Source organism: Halichoerus grypus, chromosome 14, assembly GCF_964656455.1.
Source record: "Halichoerus grypus chromosome 14, mHalGry1.hap1.1, whole genome shotgun sequence".
Lineage (NCBI taxonomy): Eukaryota > Metazoa > Chordata > Mammalia > Carnivora > Phocidae > Halichoerus > Halichoerus grypus.
Window position 1 is genome coordinate 45,615,595 of NC_135725.1, and position 18,785 is coordinate 45,634,379.

Here is an 18,785-nt window from a genome sequence, read left to right on the forward strand (position 1 = left end):
AAATAATTATTTTCAGGTTGATTGTGATTCAGCCGAAGATACCAAATTGATAGAGCTAGATGATTCACAGAAAAGTGAGCACACTGTATTCGTAATGCCACCAGAGCCATCTCCTGATGATGGAAAGGATCTGTCACCAAAGTACAGGTAGCAGGAATTTTTTTAAATTGCTGTTTGCATTCAGCTTTAATAATTTATTTTGATCTTTTGTGATTATTAGTAGATACGTATGTTAGTCATTTGTGAAAGTCATTTTCAAAATTAATTTGGTGAACTAATGAAGATGAATATTATACAAAGATGTTACCAGATATTATAATTTAAAAATTGGACAGCCTTTTTGGAAGGGAAGCCAGATGTTGATCACTGTTCACCTAAACATTTAATCATATTTTAATCTTTAAAAATTTCACTTCTGGAGAAGAATAAGCTTACTTTTGTGCGATTTCTCCTATGTTTGGGGGTTTTGTTGTCAATGTAAAGACTGAAATTCTTACTCATTAGTAAGATACCAGGGAAAACTTAAAAGTAGAGCGCCAGGAATCATTTATTAAAATAGGTGATGAGGATTAAGGAGTGTACTTGTCCATGATGAGCACTAGGTGATGTATGGAAGTGTTGAATATATTGTACACCTGAACCTAATACAAACACAGTATGTTAACTACACTGGGATTTAAAATAAAATAAAAATAATAAAAAAAATAAACTTGGAGAATAGAATTTGAATGGGAACCTTTTAAGAAATTAAAATGTACTTGATTGTTATTTGTTGTTATAATTATGATAATACACAGTTTAACAAACTTAGAAAATCAAACCAAAAAAGAAAAGTAGCACATCATCTAAGCACCAATATTTAATGTCTGTTAACAACTGTATGTTTATCTTTCCTGTTTTTGTGCATAAATTTGCATTTACTATATTAAAACAAATATGAGTTCATATTGTACATACTCTTTGTAACCTGTGTCTGCCTTTAGTGGTCTGGACATTTTTCCATGCTAACAAATATTGTTGTGCCATATCATTTTGAATGAACATATTGCATGCATTTATTGTGATTTGTTTAACTAGTCTCTTGTGGATTTTTTTTTTTTCAGTTCTTTGCTATCTATATCCTGTGTATATACATATAGTTTTTTTTTTTTTTAGGCTGCATTCCTAAAAGAATATCTGAGGCAAAGGGGGTATAAAATAATTATCTTCCAAAAATATGGAATTAATATATTATCTCACCTAGATTGCATAAGAATGAAGAGTATATACTGAAATTTAGTGGCTTAATTAAGTGCTATTTTGATCACATTTTATAGTTTGTTTTTTTTACTTTGGTTTAATCTCTATACACTGGAATCCATGTGTAAGGTAAATCAAATAGGGAAAGGCAATATCTCCCAGAAGAAAATTGGCCAAAGGCAGTAAGTAGGCAGTTTCCAAGAAGAAATCCCAATAATTAATAATATGAAAATATATTAAATTTTTCTAGTATTCAAAGAAATGCAAACCAAATTGGTGAGTCGAAGCATTTTTAATCTTTTGGATTGAAAATAGGTTATGCTACTATATAGAGTGTATATAAGTATAACCTTTCTTGAAATAATTTGATAGTGACTATAATAATTTTCATTCTCTTGATAAACATTGACCATAGCAAACTCTATTATTGGGCGTTATCCTAAGACATGAAGCAAAAGTTTCACGAAGATATAAATACACAGATCTTTAATTGCAAAAATTCAGAAATAACCTAAAAATGTCCAACAATAAAGACTGGTGAAATTATGATATATCCCTAAAATAAAAATCTTACGGATTTATTTTTTTTCCTCTTAAATACCACTGCAAGGTACTTTTATGAAGAAAAACAAAATTACAAAGTATACTAAATGTTACTTTTTAATATAAATTATTATTGAACACATGGTTTCTGTTGAAAGTTACTAATTCCTCTATTAAGTAAGATACCAGGATTTTCTGTTTTCCAGGGATTGGGTGAAAATAACTTAGAGGGTGGGGAGGAAGCCAAAGTTTCCATGTAGGTAGTCTGTGTATCTTGTAACTACATCATCTTACAGTTTTGAAAAACATTATTTTTCTATATCCGGATTTTGGGGAATAATATTGGGTACTATTTAAGACTTAGAAATATTCACCTAAATTCTGTAATAATATGAAGAGTTAATGAATTTTAAATCAGCAGTTCTATTTTTGCTTTTTATTTTAGTTACAAATACTTTCCAAGACTGGACCTTAAGCTTTTTGACAGACCACAGGAGTTGAAACTTTGTTTTAGTAGACACCCTACTGGGAATAGCATTGCAAACAGTCCAGCCCTCATGGCTAAGAGAACTAAACAGGTCAGATATTCTTTATCTAATACATGTTAATTTAAAATGTAAAATATGTATATGTGATATGCAGCTCATAGTTTAGTATTATCACTCATGGCAACCATTTGAAGATGCTCTATGGTTATTAAGTAAACTAGATGTCTTACAACTCTATTATGATATTGAGGCTGAAGTTTTTGAATGCTTGTGTTTATGTTGTAAGAGAATCCTGGGGAACCAAATACACTTTTTTAAAAACAACTTTATTGAGATACAATTCCTATACCATACAAGTCACCCATTTAAAGTATACTCAGTGCTTTTAGTATATTCACAGGGTTGTGCAACCACCACCACAGTCAATTTTAGAACATTTTCATTACCCCAAAAAGAAAGCCTGCACCTCTTACTTGTTAACCCTCCCATCCATCCCCCACAGCCCTAGGCAACCACTAATCTATTTTCTGTCTCTGTGGTTTCGCCTGTTCTAGGAGTTTCATAATAAATACTCCATAAATGGAATTATACAATAAGTGGCTTTTTGTGACTGGCTCCTTTCACACAGCATAATGTTTTTAAGTTCATCCATGTTGCAGCATGTGCCGATACTTCATTTATTTTTATTGCTGAATAATATTCCATTGTATGAATATATACCACATTTTATTCATTCATTCATGTACATGTGAGTGGTTCCTACCTTTTGGCTATTATGCATAGTGCTGCTGTGAACATTTGTGTGCAAGTGTTTGTGTGGATGTGTGTTTTCATTTCTGTTGGGTAAATGCCTAGAAGTAGAATTGCTGTGTCATATGGTATCTCTGTGTTTAACCTTTGGAGGAACTGTCAAGACTGGTTTCCAAAATAGGTATACCATCTTAAATTCCTGCCAGCAGTGCATGAAGGTTCAGTTGTACCATGTCCCTGTCAATTCTTGTGATGATCTGTCTTTTTGATGATAGTCATCCTTGTGTGTGTGAAGTGGTATCTCTTTGTGATTTCGATTTTCATTTCTCTCACAGTTAATGTAAATATACTTTATGCCAAATATTACATTTAAAGGGAGTTAATTTAGGACAAGTTAGACATCTTGCTTTAATAGTATGTCTGATTTAGGTATAAAGAGTTGGTCTATGGTTAGGTGTGAGTTAAAATGAAACATCCTTTTGTACATATATTGTTAATGTATTTGTGGTCTATAAAACATGGAAAATTTCAGAATGAAGTTTTTAGTTCAGGTGTTAACAGTTCGTGTACAGTCCCCCAAAACCTAGAGGTAACCTGAAGTGTTCCTTAATTTCGTATAGTACACGTTTCTCTCAGTGTCTGAAGGGAAATTAGCATATATGTATTTGCTGTTACCAGCTTAATAAAAGCCAGTTTTTATAATGGGAGAATTTGGTTACTAAATCTTTACATCTTACATACACCAGAATTTTTGTCCCCCAGGCTAGCTTAGAAAAACAAGGGACTGTATTTTCAAATATATCTTCTGAGTCTAATGGAAATAGAGCTCATAAGAAAACATAATGGGCCAGGACATTTTTATTTAAAACACATCCCAGCAGAGGGATCTTTAGTGCAAGGTACACAATGGTAGTCTGACATATCTGGAAGGTTCTGTGGTTTCTTCTGGGAGTATATAGTTTTTTTTTTTTTTTTTTTAAGAGTTATTTATCTGAGAGAGCACGCACGTGCGCACAAGCAGGGGAGGGGCAGAGGGAGAGGGAGAATCTCAAGCAGGTCCTGTGCTGAGCACGGAGCCCGACATGGGGCTTGATTTCACAACCCAGATGACATCATGACCTGAGCCGGGTTCTCAACCAATTGAACCACCCAGGTACCCCATGGGAGTATATATATAGTTTGATTAAAGCTCAGCAGGTGGTTTTGATATGTACTCTTTTCCACCTAAATCAGAATGAAAATTGGAAGTAGAAAACGTGACTGTCGGTCTGTTGGGTAAGAAAGTCTGTGATCTTTATCAGACTATGTTGCCTACAGTGGTATATGTCTTTTTAAGGAGTCAGTCAGTGAAAGAATTAAAGACTGTGGTGAGGGAGGGTAGACTGGACATCCTGGCAGGAAATACGTATGGTATCTTAAACATTTTCAGCAGGGAGAAAGGTGGAAAGACGATCACTTTTCAAGAATGCCATTGAAGGACTGACAAGCTCTAAATGGTTGAAACCCTTTTATTCATCAAGCATATGAGTGCCTTCTATGTGAAGGGTAACTAATTAGCCATCATATTATATAAATACGAATGATCCCCACTTCTTTTTTTTAAAGGAAGTTTTTTTTTAGTTTTTTTTTTTTTTTAAGATTTTATTTATTTATTTGACAGAGAGAGAGACAGAGAGATAGGGAACACAAGCAGGGGGAGTGGGAGAGGGAGAAGCAGGCCTCCTGCCGAGCAGGGAGCCTGATGCGGGGCTCGATCCCAGGACCCCGGGATCATGACCTGAGCCGAAGGCAGATGCTTAACGACTGAGCCACCCAGGCGCCCCTGATCACCACTTCTAAGGGATTTCTAGTCTATTAGGAAACATGTGCTTGCCAGTAAAGTTACAGAGCAAGATAAAGTGCTTCTGTAGGTGAATGTTGAGGGCATCACATGGCACTAAGTAGGAAGCCAGTCATGAAAGTAAAACTGTGAAATGTTTAATTTAGAGTCAAATTTTACATTACATTCCTCTCTTTTCCTTCTCACTTTTATCCCCACCCTAATGGATTTTAATAAATACCATGTTTTTTTCCTTAATTTTCTTTTTGTAAGTAATCTCTACTCCCAGTGTGGGGCTTGAACTCTCGAACCAGAGATCAAGAGTTGCATGCTCTACCAACTGAGCTAGCCAAGTGTCCCAAATACCATAATGTTTTATTTATTCTCTTTCTAGGAGATAAAAACAGCTCATAAGTTGGCGAAGAGATGTTACACAAATCCACCACAATGGGCCAAGTGTCTGTTCAGTCATTGTTACAGCTTATGGTTTATTTGTCTCCCAGCCTATGTTAGAGTTTCTCACCCTAAGGTCAGAGCACTTCAGCAGGCATATGATGTACTCATTAAGATGAGGAAAACAGATGTGGATCCACTAGATGAGGCAAGTATAACAAATTATCATTACTAGGATAAATTTTATTTTTGTATTTTTAAGTGAATTTAGGTCTCAGTTGCTTTAAAGTGTTCTCAAGTATTTTCATTAAGCAGGAAAGGTTAAATATTACTCTATTCCATGGAGCTAATACTTACGGTTTGTTTTTAAATATATTTATTTAAAAATTACTGCTTTGGAATGAAGCAGAGACTGCCTTAGGTCAGATAGTTTGCACTTGATAAATAGAAAATAATATTGACTTCATTTTATTCTTTTTATTTTTTAAGAGAGGGAGAGAGTGGGGAGGGGCAGAGGGAGAGGGAGAGAGAGAATCTTAAGCAGGCTCCACACCCAGCTCCATCTCACAACTGTAAGATTGTGACCTGAGCTGAAATCAGGAGTTGGATGCTTAACCAACTGAACCATCCCGGTGCCCCTACTTCATTTTATTCTTAGTATAACTTTATTATGAAGCAAATGGGGAATAGGCTATTAGTAAGTGGCTCTCCACTTAGGCCCTTTGTTCTAGGGTGAGTTATATAACCTGCCTGTGTCTCAGATTATGTATCTGAAAATGTAGATCCAGACTTCTCAACCTTGGCACTATTGGCATTTTGGCCCACATAATTATTTATTGTGGGCCTGTCCTGTACCTTGTAGTATGTTTAGCAGCATCTCTGGTTTCTGTACACTAGATGCCAGCAGCAGTCCCCCTTCTACATGGCATTCAGAAATGTCTACACACATTGCCCCACTGACGTAGATAATTATAGTGGGTACCATCTTTATAAGGTTAACTTGAGGGCTAAATCAGTTAATGTACAGTGTGCTAGAATAGTACCTGGCTATGCTAAGGTGTTACAGTCACTCTCCCTTAAGCTTTAGAGCCATCCTAAGAGATCTGTAGTGATACTATCCAGTTAATGGTTGAGGAAACTGAATCACTTATTTAGCCTTTTTCTTGGCTAGTTTTCCCTCTTAAAAATAACTTTTGGTGTTAAAATAACTATAAATGATCTTTAGAATCAGATTAGAATTTAAAATGAAATTGAAATAAAAACTGAGTAATGGGTATCTGAGGGGAAAGAACACAGGGATAGAAGAGAAATGGGTTTGAAGAGGGGCGCATTATAGGCTTCAGCAGTAATTATATATTTTTTTCTTAAAAAAAGATCTTGAATATAGCATGTATAATATGAAGATTTGATAATGCTTGTGGGTATACTAAAACTGATTTTCTCTAAGTATTAACTGTATGTTATAAAAGCTTTAAAAATAAAAATAAAATTATAAAACAAGTACTAAAATAAATATCCATTCTCATATTTGATTACATTTTTTCTCTCATCCAATGTTTATAAAACTATTTGGAAATTAAAAGTACTTGATCAGAATCAGTGTTTCGTACCTTATGCATTTTAGTGTTTTAAAAAATTAGTTCTAATACAGTTTTCTATCTGAGATGTGTTTTAAGATGTGTTTTAACTTGTGAAAGGGATAAAATACTTTTAAAGTGTTTTAAAGTATGCTCTGTGAAGGTATTTTTAAAGTGTTGGAAAGTATGCTGTATGAATTATGTTACCGTACTCTAAATTCAAAGCACAGTACTTGATTAAGTTTGTTTGATAAGTTATAAGTTCATAGTACATATCATAAATCCTGAAAAGTATTTTCCTCTCTAGGTATTAAAGTTCAGGGGTAGTCTTTGGTACAGGGAATTACATTCTCTCATTTCTAACATACAGCAGTTATGACTAGTAAGCTAAAAAAATTTTTTAGACTATTTCCCCAACAAACACTGTGATAGAAAGCTTAAATTTGGAGCTTAATTTGTTGTATTCCTACTTCTAACAAGTTATTTTGACAGATTTTTAGTCTCCTGAAGTCATTACATCTCCACAACTGGAAGATAGAAATGTTTATTTTAAAACTTAAGAATGCATTATTTTCTAAGTGTATTTTGTGCATTTTATCTGTTTATTGATTATATAGAGAGTAGCATATTAAAGTTTTCACAGTATTTTCATGTACATTCTTTCCTTTGGTATTTCCAGCAAGTCTGTGAGGCAGTTTATATATTAGCTACATTTTACAAAGAAAATAATTTGAAACTTAGATGAAATGACACACACGTAAGACTGCCTAATAAGTAAGTGGTCTTGATTTTTAGGTCTGTTTCATTAGAACCTACTGTCTCATTCATATGCTTAATGTTCTAATTTGACAGCTCTTTGTTCTGCATGTTATGTAAAAGGTGTAATAACCTAGATTTTAAGATAAAACTCTTCAAAGACCCAGAAATAGCATATGCCACATAGACTAAAGTTAAAATGCATAATGCATTTTGTTTTTAATACTGCTTAACTGAATTTTTAATGAAAATGAAATATTTGTGTCAAACTTATTCCTACATTTTTTTATCAGTCTGTTCATGTGATATTGTTGTACATTGCTGAGTAACAAACCACCCCAGAACTTAGTGGCTTAAGACAACGATTTTATTAAATCTGGCCTTTATTTGCTGAGAACCCAGGAAGGATTCTGGGTGATTTTTCAGCTCCACATTGCATTAACTGGAATCAGTTGGTCATAATCGTTGCTAGCTGATCTGGTCTGGTGGGCCCAAGATAGCTTAACTCCAATGCCAACCAGGTACCTTGGCAAGGGGGAGCGTAATGCTGGGCTCAGGTGGGCCCCTCTTCCTCCATGTAGGCTCAGGACCTCTCTCTGTGGTACTTGGGCTTTGTCCATGATAGCTTAGGGCTTTGTTTCAAGGGAGAGGAAGTGGAAACTGGCAGTTTCTTAAGGCTTAAGCCAGGAAACTAGTACAGTGTCTCTTTAGTCAAATTCTATTGGTAATGCAGTCTCAGACGCCCTTCTCTCTCAGTTCAGGGGGAGGGACATAGACCCAGTGGAAGGAGTAGCAAAGCGTGAGTGGACATCCTTTATCTACCACAGATATCCAAAAGATATGTTGCAGGCAACAAAATACTGCAATTGAAAAATTACATCTTTGGCATTATTACTATTTCTTTAGTTTGGCGACTGGCCCTTATACAGGTAAAACTGGGAGGTTGGGGAGCACTTTGCAGACTTCAGAATAAATTCGTTGCCTAGAATGCTTTTAGAAAATTCAGATTAATCCCAATTTGACATAGAAAGTGAGTTACTTCTTTATGGCCCACAGAATCTTAAGGGTTGATAGGATTTGAAGATACTTGAGTACAACTTGAGCCTAAAGCTGAGATCCTCTGTAGCAAGTCCGTAGCATATGAGATCTTCCCCATGCTTGAATGGAGTCTGATGTTCTAGGAAGTGTGTTTCTGCTTGAGCTCAGTTCCTACCTCTCTAGAGCTTTTTTGGAATTGTACAGACTGTTTACTCCCTCTTTGATGTGACAACTCTTCAGATATTTGAAGAACCCTCGTGTGCCACATTCTCTTTCATCCCTTCACACATCTTAGCTGGTTCCCTCAGTTGTCCCTGATTCATGTAGTCACTTACAGAGTTGCTCTCAGTTTCTGACCTCCTGTTTCTAAATTACATTCTCCATTTCTGGCTTCCAAGTATTCATCTTATGACCCTCGGCCTTTTCATGTCTCTTTTTCTATTTCATTTCTTCTGTTCTCTTGACTAAAATATCCTTTCTGAAATCTTTTTACTTTCCCCTTTAGTTGAGAGCAACTTGGCTTTACAATACCTTTTTGTTGGGCGCCTGGGTGGCTCAGTTGGTTAAGCCACTGCCTTCAGCTCAGGTCATGGTCCCAGGGTCCCAGGATCGAGTCCCACATCGGGCTCTCTGCTCAGCGGGGAGTCTGCTTCTCCCTCTGATCCTCCCCCTTCTCATGCTCTCTCTCTCTATCTCATTCTCTCTCTCAAATAAATAAATAAAATCTTAAAAAAAAAAATACCTTTTTGTTAACCAACTCTGTCATAAACAGAGCACATTTTACAAGACCCAAGAAGAGTATCTTCTGTCTGTGTATTTCCTTATTCAGACTAAGCTGTAAGCGAGTCTGTGGCCGTACCATCACTGCTCCTGCTAGCTGGCTCACCTCTTTGCTGGGAGCCCGTGAGATACCCATTTATTCTCCATGATTTCTACTATAGTCTTCTAATGTGTGAGATTCTAACTCCATCTTCTAACTTCACTTGTCCTCTTGTGATCAAATCTAGCCCTCCTCAGTAAACACATATTCTCAGAAAAGCCTTTGCTAATAATAATATTTTAAAGTTTCTTTTTTTCCCCATAACTATTTTTTAAATTTTTATTTATTTTTTTAAATTTTATTTTACTATGTTATGTTAATCACCATACAATACATCATTAGTTTTTGATGTGGTGATCCACGATTCATTGCTTTCTTATAACACCCAGTGCTCCATGCAGTACGTGCCCTCCTTAATACCCATCACCGGGCTAACCCATCCCCCCACACCCTTCCCTCTAAAACCCTCAGTTTGTTTCTCAGAGTCCATAGTCTCTCATGGTTCGTCTCTTCCTCTGATATCCCCCCCTTCATTTTTTCCCTTCCTTTTCCTGATGTCCTCCATGCTATTCCTTATGTTCCACAAATAAGTGAAACCATATGATAATTGACTTTCTCTGCTTCACTTATTTCGCTTAGCATAATCTCCTCCAGTCCCATCCATGTTGATGTAAAAGTTGGGTATTCATCCTTTCTGATGGCCAAGTAATATTCCATTGTATATATGGACCACAACTTCTTTATCCATTCATCTGTTGAAGAGCATCTCGGCTCTTTCCACAGTTTGGCTATTGTGGACATTGCTGCTATGAACATTGGGGTACATATGGCCTTTCTTTTCACTACATCTGTGTCTTTGGGGTAAATACCCAGGAGTGCAATTGCTGGGTCATAGGATAGCTCTGTGTTTAATTTTTTGAGGCACCTCCACACTGTTTTCCAAAGTGGCTGTACCAACTTGCATTCCCACCAACAGTGTAAGAGGAACCCCTTTCCCCATAACCTCTCCAACATTTGTTTCTTGCCCTCTCCATTTTTGCCATTCTAACTGGGTGTAAGGTGGTATCTCAATGTGGTTTATCCTCTGATATCTGCCTGCGGAATCAGGGCTCCCCGCTTCGTACCTCGAAACCAACCGCCCGCGATACTCTGTTTGTAGAGATCCAGATCTATCTTCTTACATCTCAGGCTGATTTCGTGGGTGTTCAGAGTGGTCTGGTAGATAGCCAGCAATTCCGGGGACCGGTTGGAATAGGGTCCCCTACTCCTCTGCCATCTTTTCTCCCCTCTTTTTTTTTTTTTTCTAAGATTTTTTATTTATTTGAGAGAGAGGGCGAGCACAAGCAGGGGGAGGGGCAGAGGGAGAGAGAGAAGCAGGCTCCCCACTGAGCAGGGAGCCTGACTTGGGGCTCGATCCCAGGACTCCGTAAGCCGAAGAAGACGCTTAGCCGAATGAGCCACTCAGGCGCCCCTAAAGTTTCTTCTCATACTTTTCTAAGACATGGGTTTACAAGATCTTTGTTACATAGGCATCCTGGAGATGTCTTTAATTCCTTTGGCACAGAATATAGAACATGATTTGGGAGAAAGTTATTTTAATCATATTAGATTTAAAAAATGAATTCCTTCTCAAATTACGGGGAATAATAGTCATTCTCTTTGTGTAAACTTAGTTGCTGAAACAAATGGCACACATGCACATAGGTCTTACGTGATATAGTTAAGGCTGGTATTTTCATTAATGAATAGGTTTTTAAAATAATGTACCAAGACTCAGAATAAAGGATAAAATAGTGCTTAATGACTTTGAGTAGAAGAACTGAATAATTAAAAAACGTCTACAGGTCATAGACTAATTAACTACTGCTTTGATGTTATTTTTTGTTAGGTGTGCTATCGAGTAGTCATGCAGCTCTGTGGACTTTGGGGTCATCCTGTTTTGGCAGTGAGAGTCTTATTTGAAATGAAAACTGCTAAGATAAAGCCAAATGCTATTACTTACGGTTATTATAATAAGGTAAGTGGGATTGACATTGGACAACCTATGTTGCTTATTAAGATGGACATATTTTTGTACCTTTTATTATTCATGAAACTTCTTTTAGAGTTTTGAGCTGTAGTTATGTATGTATTGTGTATGTATGTATTTCTTTAAAAAATCAAGTATTGCTTGTAATCATTATTTTTAACCATTATTTTACCGGTAGGTAGTTTTGGAGAGCCCATGGCCTAGCAGTACCCGCAGTGGTATCTTCTTATGGACGAAGGTACGGAATGTGGTACGTGGCTTGGCACAGTTTAGGCAGCCGCTTAAAAAGACCGTGCAAAAGTCACAGGTCTCCTCAATATCAGGTAATACATGTGGTTGGAAAGATACCCTCTTGCTGAACCATAAGCTTTATATAGGCATGCGAGTGTTTAATTGTATGAAGTAGAAAACATAAATGAAATTCTGGTTGATATTTTCATATACAACTAAAGATAGAGATTACGTTAGTCCCAGATTATTTTCCCCCCACAGACTTAGAAATGTTCTGCAACTATAAATGAATTGTGAGGCATTCGTGTTTAGTTTCAGAGATGATTAGTGCATGAGTTACTGACCTGCTGTTGTCCTTACCTTTAGCTCCTCAGAATGCCACGGGTGGCAGTGATGGGGATGTGGTGAGCCACGGTAGCGTGGGTAGTTCTAATGATGCTAACAATGGGGGGCACACAGTCTTCGTCAGAGATTCAGTCAGGCTTGATTCCACTGATAATCACTTTAGACCAGGTACTAAAATCTGGATTTTACTAACCCTTCACTTACTCTCTTGTTAAGTCTTTCCCTTTTTAAAAAGCTTTTACCTTCCTTTTTCTTAAGAGTTTGTGCAATGAGTACTTTATATAAATAAGGGAAGAAATTACACCTCCGGTTGCAGATCCCTTCTTTTTATTTCCTAAAATATATAAAATTAACTCTGGAGTGCTGTGCAAAAGGCTCTAGCATGGTGCTCCTTTGTATTTGGTTCATCATTAATTTGTGAAAGTATATGAAATAACTGTAGGAATGATAAACTGAGGAACTTGAATGTAGTGATACAACTTGCAGATCTTTTTTTCATTAAGTGGAAAATAGTAAAAAAAATTGAGATTATGAATATTAAAGCAGGAAGAAAATAAGTCACATACCATGAGAAAGAGTATGCTCTTTGCATAGTCATTATTTTAAGTGACACTTTTTTAAAATCTGAGGAACTTCGGAAGTGACTTTTACATACAAAGCTACGGGCTTACCCTCTGTCCTCTGAAGTTAGAAATACGCGTAATTCGAGTAGCACATTGAGCAAATATATGTGTGTTGCACATCCTTCTTTTTGTGTTGTTTTTCTTTTTTTGTTGTTGTTATTGTTAATATCTCAAGCTTTTCTTTAAAAAGAATCCTAAGTCTAATTCCTGTGTTTCATCTGATGAACTTGTCTCAATGACTGAAGTTTCCTTTTTTCTGCTCTTTGTTGCTCTGCTTTTTGCTCTGTGCTGTTTCTTGGTGCTGCATTTGTCCTTGGCTGTCATGGTGTGGGGTGCAGACAGACTTGTATGACGTGAAGCTATGGATACACGTGTGCATTAATTCTACCCTTGAATGTTAACCACTTCAGGTAATTTCCCATTTATTAGGTTAAATTTTGCTGACATGCAAGGGTGGGGGAGAGACCTTTTGTTGTGTTTGAAGTATTGTTACAGGTGGAAAACAGTTTCAGTTTTCTTGACTTTTTCTTCTTCAGATAAGTGTAATCATATATGTACCACTGAAAATATCCAGCTAACATTTCACTATCATTTTGCAAAGCATATTTGTTATCTTATTTGAAAATACACTGTGCCTTGCTATAATTCTTCCATTGGGGTTTGTTTGTAGCATCATTGTATCCAGTAGTTTTATGGGGATTAAAGATTTCAGTGTTCCAGCTGTTGAGATGGTTTTGCTTGCTAAAACTGATCTGCTAAGTTCTTGTGCTAAAAATTACCCCAGAATTACAGAACCATGTATAAATCATTGAAAGTTAACATAGAGCTATAAGTTACAATCCTGTTTGTAAGTTAACTTTCTTTCAGCAGTAGGAATTTTTATATGACTTTGATTTTAAAGTTGCCTTATTTTATTTCTTCCTGTATTTGTTCCTAAAACTTGTAAGAAGAAATGGATTTCATTTATGAAAAAAAGAGAAAAATTTTGTGATATGAAACCATTTCACCAGAATAATTATAATTTTTAAAATAGTAATAGATAAATCCTGTCCTTACTCTTCTAAGCTTATCTCCTTTAATGAAAAAAACAGTCTCCTAGTAATTCTGGGTAATTGGCATAAAGATTCCAGTAGTTGGGGAAGGAACTTCAGATCCCTTTTCCATACATACATATCTTTAAAGTTACGTTTCAAATGGCTGAAGCCCCAGTGCTGAATTTACAGTGATTATGGGTCTTGTAGAGTTTCTGGTGACGTCATTTGATACTTTTGGAGACTTCCAACCCAGGTGCTTAGGTTGCTGTTTCTTTAAGGATTCTCTTGTAGAATCTTTCCACTTGGTACCTGATACGGGGTCACTTAGCTTGTTGGGGGGCATACCTTGGTTTAATCAGTTGGCTTAGTCCCCAGACTTTGTGTCCATTTCATGGCAGCATCATGCCTTACCAGACTTTCTGAGGGGGCAATTAAAAACTGGCAAATTAATCATTCTAACGAGGGGTATATAAAGAAGTTTAGTTTTTTTCTTATATTGCAAACCCAGAGTTTGAGTGGCAGTATAACACGCAGCAGAAGGGAGAAGGCACTACAGTTAACTCTTGAACAACATGGGTTTGAATGGCCCAGGTCCACTTCCACGCCATGTTTTTTCAATAAATACAGTATGTAAATGTATTTCCTCTTCCTTATGATTTTCGTTTTCCCCCGTTTTAAAAAAAAATTTAAATTTGAGTATGGTTTATACGTGATGTTACATTAGTTTCAGGTCTATAGCATAGTGATTCAACTTCTCTATGCCTTATGCTGTGCTCACCACAGTGTAGCGACCATCTGTCACCATACAACACTACTACAATACTTGATGACTTTTTTTTTTTTAAGATTTTATTTATTTGACAGAGAGAGACACAGCGAGAGAGGGAACACAAGCAGGGGGAGTGGGAGAGGGAGAAGCAGGCTTCCTGAGGAGCAGGGAGCCCGATGTGGGGCTCGATCCCAGGACCCTGGGATCATGACCTGAGCCGAAGGCAGACACTTAACGACTGAGCCACCCAGGCACCCCACTTGATGATTTTTTAATAACATTTTCTTTTCTCTAGCTTCCTTTACTGTAAGAATACAGTATTTTTTTTTTTAAAGATTTTATTTATTTATTTGAGAGAGAGAGAATGAGAGAGAGAACATGAGGGGGGGGAGGGTCGGGGGAGAAGCAGACCCCCTGCTGAGCAGGGAGCCCGATGTGGGGCTCGATCCCGGGATTCCAGGATCATGACCTGAGCCGAAGGCAGTCGTTTAACCAACTGAGCCACCCAGGCGCCCCAAGAATACAGTATATAATATATAGAATACAAGGTATGTGTTAATCGACTGTTTGTTATTGGTAAGGCTGCCAGTCAGGTTTTGGGGAGTGAAGAGTTATGCCTGGATTTTCGATTGTGCGGGGTGGGAGGAGCAGTGTTCGAGGGTCAACCGTGTGTTCCTGTTTCATGTTTCATAGACATCCTCTGTAAGGATTCTCTAGGAACTTAGTTTCAGGTAGGCCTCGTTTAGTCCTCAGTCTTCGTTTCCGTTTTAAATGATAGAACTCGAAAGTCAAATAGACTTGTTTAAAACTTTATTTTGAAATTATTTCAAACTTACGAAAATGGTGCAAGTATAGTACAGAGAACACTTGAATAATGTCTATCTAGATTCACTCTTTTAGTTTGCCACATTTGCTTTATCGTTTTGTTTCTGTACACACATATACACATTATTTTTCTGAATCGTGTGACAGCAGGTTGCATACATCTTGCCCTTTTACCTTTTAATACTTCAGTGGTATTTTTCTCTGATAAAACCATAGTATAGTTAACCAAATTCAGGAAAATATGGATATACTACTTTAATCTGTAGTCTACACTCCAGTTTTGTCAGTTGCTGTAATGTCCTTTGTGGGACTCCAGCGCCCTCTCCTTTGGTCTCCTTTAACCTGGCACAGTTCCTTACCCTTTCTTTGTCTTTCATGACCGCAGCCTTTTTGAAGAATTCATTCCAGTTATTTTGTGGAATGTTCCTTAGTTTGAGTTTGTCTGATGTTTGCTTGTTTCCTTGTGATTAGATTGAGTGTACATCGATGGCTCTACTACAAAAGTGACTGTCACACCCCCACGACAGTGTCTGTCTGCCTCTCATTGCTGGTACTAATTTTGATCACCTGGTCTTAGTATTTGGCTTCTCGTTATCATTACCGCCCCTACTGTGAGGAGACCCTGAGACTATGCAGTAATACCCTCTTTCTCATCCCACTTTCTCTTTTAAATTTAGCATCCATTGATGATTCTTGCCTTAACCAGTCTTTACTATAAAGTAGTGATATTGGGGCGCCTGGGTGGCTCAGTTGGTTAAGCGTCTGACTCTGATTTCTGCTCATGTCCTGATCTCAGGGTTGTGAGATTAAGTCCTGTGTTGGGCTCTGTGCTCAGCATGGAGTCTGCTTGAGATTCTCCCTCTCCCTCTGCCCCTCCCCCTGTACTCGCACTCTCTCTCTCTCAAATAAATAAATCTTAAAAAAAAAAAAAAAAGTGATTTTGCCAACTCTATCCTCCATCCACATTTATAGGATGGTATTCTATGTTTTTTGGTTTAATCATTTTACGAAGACATACCCTGATTATTGTTTTTGAACAGTTCCTTTTAGTACAACAAAATGTTCCTGTCTCATTCTTGTAGCTTTCCTCCCTGAGATCTGAAATCAGCCATTTCTTCAAGGATCCCAGGTTCCTTTCAATGGACAGTAGATTCTAGAAGCCAAGATCTGGGCTCTCGGTATGCTTACGCTACAGGGTATTACTGCTTCTAGAATTTTTCAGCAGAGCTGGAAAATATGTATATATGAGGGGGAAAAAAAAGAAGTATGTGTTTTAGAAATACCTCCATTTTTTTTAAGCTTTATTTATTTATTTGAGGGTGGGGAGGGGCAGAGGGAGAGAGAATCTCAAGCAGACTCCCTGATGGGTGTGGAGCTCAACACAGGGCTTGATCTCATGACCTGAGATCATGACCTGAGCCAAAACCAAGAGTCGGACGCTTAACCAACTGAGCCACCCAGGTGCCCTAGAAATATTTCCATTTTCAAATCAACCCTACAGGTTTTTCTTTGTCTTCCTTCATTTCATTTTTTAAAAATCTCTCTTCTTCCACAGTAAGTATCTTGGCTCCCAATATCCATCATTATGTTTACTCATTTGCTCAGTCCTGCAGTATATATAAAATAATTTCAGAATTGCTACATCTGTTACTCTGGGAGAAACAAGCTTTTTAAGGAGTTCAGGATTTGTCTATTACGACCCCCCCACCCCCCCCTCCCAGGCTTATAATGTGTTGAAAAGTTTCTTGGATTAGTCCTCTCCCCCTCTCCCTGTTCCCCCATCCTTTCAATATGGTTATTCATGTGAAATGCAGTTGGTCCCATTTGTTTCTTTTTGCATTCAGTTTTAGTCATGACCCTCTTCCCAGTTTTGATTTAATTTTTTTGAATGTGTAGAAATTGATGTATTTCCAAAAATAAAAGCAATACAATAAGCCATATTTAGAAAAATTTCCTCTCTCTTTATCCCTTCCATCCTATTTCCCCCCACCCCTTGTAGTTAACCAGTTTTATTGTTTTATTTTTTCATTTCTTTTTGCAAAAGTAAACAGATATATGCTTGTTTTATTTCCTCCTTTCTTTCACAAAAGGTAGCATTCTGTAGATATACTCCAAAAGAAACTTTTCAGAACATCTTGTCCAAATCTATTATAATTTGCGGATGAGGAAACTAAGGTTCAGTACTCCAAAGTTTTTAGTCTTTGATGTTCCCGTTGTTACTGTTCTTCGCTTCTTGTCATTTGTTTACCATGTTCCGTGTGCTTTGTGAGCTTTCTTGTCTTCCTTTTCTGTAAGCTTAATTGTATAAATCAATGGAATTTTCTTCTGACATTTATAGCTAGACTATGAATATATGAAAACATTCACCTGTAAGCCTGCATTCTTTTTCAACAGGTGGTCAGTCTGACCAAGGCTATGGATCTAAGGATGAACTTATAAAGGATGATGCAGACATTCATGTGCCTGAAGAACAAGCAGCAAGAGAAGTGATAACTAAAGTGCAAACAGAAGGTTAAGTACTGGTATTTACTTGCTTTACTTAGAAAAATACTGTATTAATTCTTTTTAAGTTTATAATTTTTTAATAATCTCTACGCCAAACATGGGGCTCGAACTCACGGCCCCAAGATCAAGAGTCGAATGCTCTTCTGGATGAGCCAGGCACCCCTGTACTGATTAAGTCTGATTTGGTAATTCTGATGATAATTTCTAGAAGGAAATGTAAGGTCTGGGCTTATAAGATACTATGTAGTGTGGTATATAGAGAGAATGAGTAGTTTCTGAATTTTAGAAGGTAAGAGATCTTTAGAGGCAAGAGGTCAGCCCTCAATTTTGTAGGACACTGCAATCCACTGAGGTATTCATTTGCTAAAAGCAAAGAGCTATTTTGTGATGGAACCAGGACTAAACTTTGAGTCATCAAACTTGTGTTCCAGTGCTTGTTTTATTTTAAAATGCTCTTTCACTAGAAGTCCTTCATATATTTAAGTATGTATTTTTCATTGGTAGATTAGATACAGTGTCTCTGGTTTTCCTGTGGGTTTGTTTTTTTTAATGGGACTCATTGAGGTAGATATGATTTATAGTAATCATTTTATGGAAATGTGGAGGAATATTCTGGCTTTATGGTAATAAGATGTTCTTCCTATCCTTTTACACAAAAGTACACTTTTCTTTAATAATGTCACTTAATTTATGCTCCAGAGTTAGCAGAAGCAAGCCTCTCTCCTACTTTATAAGTGATGGGAGTATAACTGGAGGCCAAAACCTTTAATTTATTCTCAGGAATGCTCAAGTCAGGATTATTGATGCTAAAATAAAGCATTTATTTCCGTCAATACTGGCAACATTTATGGCATAAAGTAAATGAGACACAATAAATTAGTAGTAAAATAGTGATGTGTTCACTCCCACTTGGGGAAAAAATATTTTAAAAAGTATAAAAATCAATATATGGTTTCTGTTCAATTTTAGTAAAAGTAGGAATAACATCCAAATATTTTTTC

General features: G+C 36.8%; 1 protein-coding gene across 5 annotated transcripts in view; it reads left to right on the plus strand.

Moving 5' to 3' along the window:
* The window catches only part of DENND4C (DENN domain containing 4C), a 133,072-nt gene that overhangs the window by 76,507 nt on the left and 37,780 nt on the right, over positions 1-18,785 (plus strand). For 4 of the 5 annotated variants that reach the window (XR_013443625.1, XM_078061277.1, XM_078061275.1 and 1 more), the window contains 6 exons: positions 17-147; positions 2,228-2,360; positions 5,234-5,440; positions 11,312-11,440; positions 11,631-11,775; positions 17,674-17,790. Coding sequence is in view for 4 of the 5 variants with exons in the window: in XM_078061277.1 (XP_077917403.1) it covers positions 17-147; positions 2,228-2,360; positions 5,234-5,440; positions 11,312-11,440; positions 11,631-11,775; positions 17,674-17,790 (862 nt within the window). In the remaining variant the exon portion in view is untranslated. Of the gene's footprint in view, positions 1-16; positions 148-2,227; positions 2,361-5,233; positions 5,441-11,311; positions 11,441-11,630; positions 11,776-12,049; positions 12,197-17,673; positions 17,791-18,785 lie in introns of all 5 variants that reach the window. The other variant, XM_036091726.2, reaches the window with a different exon arrangement.